Genomic DNA, 6734 nt, shown 5'->3' on the forward strand with positions numbered 1-6734 from the left:
TTTTTTGGTGAAGTATTTAGGATTTTCTATGTATAGGATCATGTCATCGGCAAACAGAGATAATTTTACCTTTTCCTTTCTGAAATGGATGCCTTTTATTTCTGTTCTTTGTCTAGTTGCTGTTGCTGGTACTTCCCCGTACTATGTCAAATAGAACTGGTGAGAGTCGGCATCCTAGCCTTGTTCGAGATCTTAGAGGAAAAGCTTTCCGTTTTTTCCATTGATTATGATGTTAGCTATGGGATTTTTGTAAATGGCATTTATTATGTTGAGGAAGTTTTCTTCTGTACCTATTTTGTTGAGAATTTTTATCATGAAAGGATGTTGAACTTTGTCAAATGCTTTTCCTGTGTTTATTGAGGTGATCATTTGGTATCTTTTATTCTGTTAATATTTATCACTTGATTTGCTTATGTTAAACCAACCTTGTATCCTAGGGATAAATCACAGTTGGTCATTGTGTATAATCTTTTTGATGTGTTGTTGAGAAAGATTGGGTATTAATTGTTTTGATTTTACATAGGGAAATTGAGGTTTGTTTTATAATTCTGTGCTCTAATGTTCTGTGATGGCTAGAATTAAATGAGATAGTCTGTAACTCTGTGGTTATATTGTGTATAGTTGTAGTGTTCTCTGTTCGCAAGAGTATGGACAAGCTGAACCTGCTATCTTATCTTAGTTTTTGTTTCATTGTCAAATTGAATATTTTTATACATTTGCTTACTAGTATTATGTCTCTAGTGAATTCTCAGTTCAAAGCCTTAGTTCTTGTATTTCTTCAATTTGTTGAGTTCTTGTAACATGTACATTTTGCCAAATGTTTTTTCTTTTCTCCATTGACTCTAAATTTAATTTTTTAACTACTGTTTAACTGTTGTCCTGGGCAGAATGTTTAATAGGCTTACTTCTTAAAGCCTTGTTATGAAGTAGATGCCTTTGTTCTAGTTAGAGTTAAAACTTTATTCAAAACAAAGAAGAAATGTTAATGGCAGTGGGTTATATTCCTCAGAGTACAGAGTGCTAGGCTAGAGATAACCAGTTGGAAACTGAAGCCATAGGAGTCGATGAGATTCCCTGCAGAGATGAGAAGGGAAGTGGGGACAGTATGGAGGACATTAGAGGATGGAATGGGAGGAAAGATACTCCTTCTATTACAGCGATCCTCAAAACTCCTTACACATGAAAATCACCTGAAGAACTTTCTTTATAAAAAGAATTGGTGCCTAGCCCCTCCAACCCCCGTATCAGTATATTTTAAATCTCAAGGTGATTTTAATGTACAGCAGGGGTTGAGAATCACTGCTTAGAAAGTATCTTTTTATAATAAGTCAGTAGGTCTTAAATTTTTTAAGTCCCAGAATCAAATCTGGAGAACTTGATAAAGCAGAGTGCTGGGCCCCACCCTTACAGTTTGATTCAGTAGGTCTTGGGTGGGGACTGATAATTTGCATTTCTAACAAGTTCCCGAAGGATGCCGAGAACCACCGTAGCAATAGGTGGAGGAAGGAAAGCATGAGTGTAGATACAGGTGGGCTTGTAGATTTGATACTAGCAATTTTAGCGAGTTCTTTTCTCATGATATTGCTTTCTGGAGATGATGTACAAAAAAAGGTCTCCACCAAAAGTGTTGCTTGAGTAGTAGTGATGTTAAGAGAAGTCCAAAATTTGAGGATTCTTAGGTGTTAAATAACTTGAGAGCCAGTTGTCTTTTTCTTGATCAATTAGTTCTCTTTTTTCACCTGATGAAAGATGTCTTTGAATCTTAATTTTGTCATAGAGTGAATATTTATGGTCCCTCTTTTGTCACTGTAGATGAATATTCTTCTTATATCTTTGTCTGTGATACTGGTGAAAGTGGCCAGCAGGATTTTGGGAGTACATCTCTTGATACCACCATCATTATTAACACTCTTGGGATATAATTAATTGTATACATTCTTCTACATATGATAGCAAATTGTGTCTATTAGTGTGGTTCTTTTGGTTGCAGGTAAGTCCTTTTCCAGTTTGTCTCAAGGAAACGTGGTTTCTTGTAAATGTATATTTGGAAAGCTAAGCAGATACCAACTCTGTTACATGGGAGAAGGCAGAACAGTGTAATGGACTGGACCAGAAGCCTTAGTTTTAAATCCAATCTAGTTTAATCTTCATCTGTGAAACTGGGATACTAACTATATCATAAAGTCATAAGACTGAAATGAGATAATAAATGTGAGAATGCTTGATAAATTTTATTGGACTGTACAAACATCGAATATAGCATTTCAAATGCATATAAAATGACATCTCTGTGTGTAATGCTGATTCCGAAATTAACAAATGTAAAACCAATAGATAAAATTATTTTTACAAAGGTAAAGTCTATGTAGGCTTCACTTTAATGCTTTTTGCATGATAATACCTATTGTATACCATCTTTAATTCTCCTGCTTCAGTTCTCAATGTTTTTTAGCTGTTGATGGTTTCTGTGGTAGAATTCTAATAGCTACCTTCTCCCCTACTCCCACAGTAGCCCCTCAGAAAAATCCCCTAGGTTGATACATGTATACAACCTCATTAAATTGAAGAGAAATAGTATGAGAGATAATTTGCGTCTTTTCTTCCTATATGTTAATAGACTAGTTTTGATTAGGGTGCACCTCCAAGATTAGGGTACATTAGCTCCAAAGATGAAGATTCTCTTTGTTTATATATGAATGTTCATTAATATATTATTTCTAACAACTTCTCATGCATAAAGGGGCTTCTTCACATGTGTTCTGGACAAAATGCACACCATTTCTTGAATACTTAGTCCATAGCCATGAAATAGGTTGTTTTTATGTACCTTGTTATGAGGAAGTGTTCTACCCTTTACAGAATGAAGAGAAAATACAATGTTCTTCCTATTCTAAACTGTTAAATTTAATAGAGCTTTGGTGAGCACATATCACCTGAAAACACAGGTATGCAATTTATAGGGGAATGATGTTGTCCTCCAATCATTTGGATTCCATGTACATAGGCTGATGATATCAGTCATTTCAAGCCTATTAAATTGAATAATATGTCTTTATTAAATAGTCCCAATAGGTTTATTATATTTGAACTATTCATCTCAGCATTGATTATACCCTCATTCTCTATGTTATAGTTAAGCAATTATAAACCATAAAATGTTTGTCAAGTGGATGGTAGTTTATTTTGATTTTTTGTGTATTTGTTATTGGAATTTGATAATAATAAAAAGATCTATGAAATTATCATTGATATGAGTTATTGAAGATTGATTTCTTCATTTCTCAGTATTTTTGGTTTTTCAGAATTTCTGTGAACATTTGAATTTACTGAGTTTTTAGTCACTTAATAAATTCTAAAATTTTCCTTCTTATTTTTCTTTCTTATATGCATCTTAAAGACTGGTTGTAAGGGGTGTGGCAGGAGGTTTTGGACTCGATGAGTTTCCACCGAAATGTCGGAGAAGTCAGGCCAGAGCACAAAAGCAAAGGATGGGAAAAAGTATGCAACACTGAGTTTATTTAATACTTACAAGGGTAAATCATTAGAAACTCAGAAAACAACAGGTGAGTAAAATCAAATGACATTTATGTTTTTCATGGTTTTGTTTTGGAATACTGCTGTTAGAAGCTAGGACAAATCCAAGTTAATGGAACCCTATTTACAGTTGCCTTTTTATGTATACACACATTTTTCAGGGGGTATGAATTAAATATCATATTGAAAATTTAGAGCAAGGTACGGTGGCTCGTGCCTATAATCCCAGCTACTTGGGAGGCTGAGGTGGGAGGATCACTTGAGCCTAGGAGTTCAGACCAGCCTGGGCAACAAAGTTGAGAGCTTGTCTCTTAAAACAAAAGAAAAAGAAAAAGGATAAAAAATTTACATTTTCACAGAGCCCTTTAAAAATATTTTTATTTTTCCTTATTTTTGTCAGCAGAAAATAAGTAGAACTGTATGGCTCCAAAGGGAAACCTCAGTCAATGAGATTGATAGGCATTGGGGGGTATATATTAGTGGGTACTTACTATCTCTTTGGTTATAGAAGTCCTCTCTTTCTTTCTGTTTTTTTTTTTTTCTTCAAACTTGGATACCTTGACCCAGTGTATACAGTGAAAACTGGACCATGTATGGCACATTGGCAATATTCGTTATGAACATAAAAGTCAACATATTTATTCTCTAACATTCTAAGTTTTGAGTTTGAAATAGATTCCCTGAAAAAATTTCAAAACCAGTATTATCAAAGTTGTAGGTTTTTTTGCAGTGTGTTGGGTTGTGTTGTTGGAATTTTTAAAGCATCTGTTTAATGGATTGATTGTTTAATATTTCTATGCTGAATTGTGTTGCAGGTGTGTAGCTTGCTTTAAAATTTCTTGTTTTAAAATATTAGGAAAGACTGTTCAGGAATTCCACTGGTTCCTATTGTTTGAAGATTAAAGTGTGTAATAAAACAGATATTCTAAGAAAGTTGATGTTATTGATCTTTAGTTGCAGCTCGACATGGATTACAGAGTCTTGGAAAAGTTGGTATTTCACGGCGTATGCCTCCACCTGCTAACCTCCCAAGTCTCAAAGCAGAAAACAAAGGCAATGATCCTAATGTGAACATTGTACCTAAAGATGGCACAGGGTGGGCATCAAAACAAGAGCAACATGAAGAAGAAAAGTGAGTCAAAGTCTATTAAAGTTTGAAACCCTCCCCTTTCTTTGCAGGGAACTTCGTTTGAGTACTTGCTAGGTGCTAAGTGTTGTGCTACATGTATTAGATATTTCATTACCCTTTAAAGTCTTTGACTATACAGTAACTTTCGATTAATTTTTTCCATGAGTGGGTCAAGTGACAGTATTTCTAATTGTCAAGGTAGAACAGATGCCAGAATTGCTAATCACAGCTTTGCTTATGTCATAACCTGTATTAGGCTCCCTTTTTTTTCCAGCACCACCAACTCAGACATTCTTTTTCTAACATGTTTGAGTCAAGTCTGTTACCTCTACTCCATGACGCTTAGGATGTCTATCTACTTGATTCATCATATATCTCTGGCTTTGAATTGAAACTGTGCTTGATGCATTGCAGGTGCTCAAGTAATATTTATTGAATAAAGAGTAAGAAAGCTAGGATAAAATTAATAGTGCTGTCTTAATCATTATTCTTTCAACAAATAGTCAGCCTTTTATGCGTCAAAGATTGTGCCAGGCTCTTAGTTAATTGAATGACCAAACTAAATAGTGGTAATTTTAAAAAACAAAATAAACCATTGGTACTTGGTTTTTGTTTTTGGTTTTTTTTTTTGCCTGTGTGTTGTCTACTTGTGCAGAAGTCTATTTATGTAAACAGGGACTCTCTGTCGCCCCGCTTGGAGTGCAGTGGCATGATCATAGCACACTGCAGCCTTGAACTCCTGGGCTCAAGTGATCCTCCCACCTCAGCCTCCCAAGTAGTTGGGACTACAGGCATGCACAACCAAGCCTGGCTTTTGTGCAGAAGTTTATCAAGGACTTATTGTTCTCTGCTTCTTAGTTGTAGTAGAATTAGTTTGATAATGAGTCAGTTACAGTGCTGAGTGTACTAGCAAGTATATTGCATTTTGTGAGTCTCTTAACTGCCTTTTCATTTTAAAGCACTACCTCATTACAAGGATTGAATAAAACTGTACACCTTTTTAAAATATCTTTTATTCATGGGAATGGACCAGGTAGGTTGCTGTTACCTCTTTGAATAGCAGTAACAAGTACAGTGGTGAACCTGTTGACGGCCAGATGGAGCATTTACTTAGCCTTAGTCCCCAGCAAATTCTACCAATCCAGACTGTATGTATGCATATACTGTTACTTCTAATTATAAATGTTCACTTCTTCAAAACAGATTTTTTGAAGAAAAAACTAAACTGTGTTTAGTCATAAGTGTTTCTCTTTTTTTTTTTTTTTTAACCAAAATGGAAAATAAGCAATGCTGTTACCTCATTGGGTTATTGAAGGGCAGAGATGAAAGGGGACAAAAAAAACCATAATTCATTTAAAGGAATGTTGCAGAGGGAAAACATTTATGGTAGATTTATCTGTGGGTAAATATGTAGTCAAGTAATTTTTACACAAATGTACCTTAAATATAATATTTGTCTTATTTGATTTAAACATACAATATCTGAAATAATGGATCCGTATTTTTTTAAAGAACACCAGAAGTGCCACCAGCACAACCAAAACCTGGGGTTGCAGCTCCCCCAGAAGTAGCACCTGCTCCCAAATCATGGGCCAGTAACAAGCAAGGTGGGCAAGGAGATGGTAAGTGGACATTAGCTGGAGAAGCTAGTTAGGCTTGATAGTTACTGAGCAGCCATGCAGGAGATAAGAGGTAGACAGTTTTGGTAGAGGCAGAAAGAGCATTGTCAAAGGATATACTCAGGCCTGAAAAAGGGGTCTTTTAAAAATCTCTTGGGCTAGCTAAATCAGTATCAAGTATCAAGAGCCATGTATGCGTCAGTGATAGTGGTTAAAAGGGGAGTCTTTAAGATAGCCACTGCCCCCCATTATTTTATCTTTACCACTGCATGTCCAGACAAAAGCTGTGTCTTCAGCTCTTTGAGACATAAAAAGCACCTAGTAGAAACCATATTCATCTCCAACTATGCCCCCAGCCTCTCGTGTTTCAAACATGTTGCCACGATTTCCTGGTGGAAAAGAGCTAGAGAGTAACCATAAAGCACAGTATCTATAACACCCCCCTTCCCCCA

General features: G+C 35.6%; 1 protein-coding gene across 1 annotated transcript in view; it reads left to right on the forward strand.

The window, feature by feature from the left end:
* Nucleotides 1-6734, forward strand: part of PRRC2C (proline-rich coiled-coil 2C) — a 98610-nt gene that overhangs the window by 27740 nt on the left and 64136 nt on the right. Inside the window, exons 2-4 of the mRNA XM_012657718.1 lie at nt 3398-3563; nt 4495-4666; nt 6176-6308. Of these exons, the coding sequence (XP_012513172.1) occupies nt 3452-3563; nt 4495-4666; nt 6176-6308 (417 nt within the window). The 5' untranslated portion in view covers nt 3398-3451. The remainder of the gene's footprint in view (nt 1-3397; nt 3564-4494; nt 4667-6175; nt 6309-6734) is intronic.

The sequence above is a fragment of the Propithecus coquereli genome, unplaced genomic scaffold (assembly GCF_000956105.1).
Source record: "Propithecus coquereli isolate 6110/MARCELLA unplaced genomic scaffold, Pcoq_1.0 Scaffold56, whole genome shotgun sequence".
Taxonomy (NCBI): domain Eukaryota; kingdom Metazoa; phylum Chordata; class Mammalia; order Primates; family Indriidae; genus Propithecus; species Propithecus coquereli.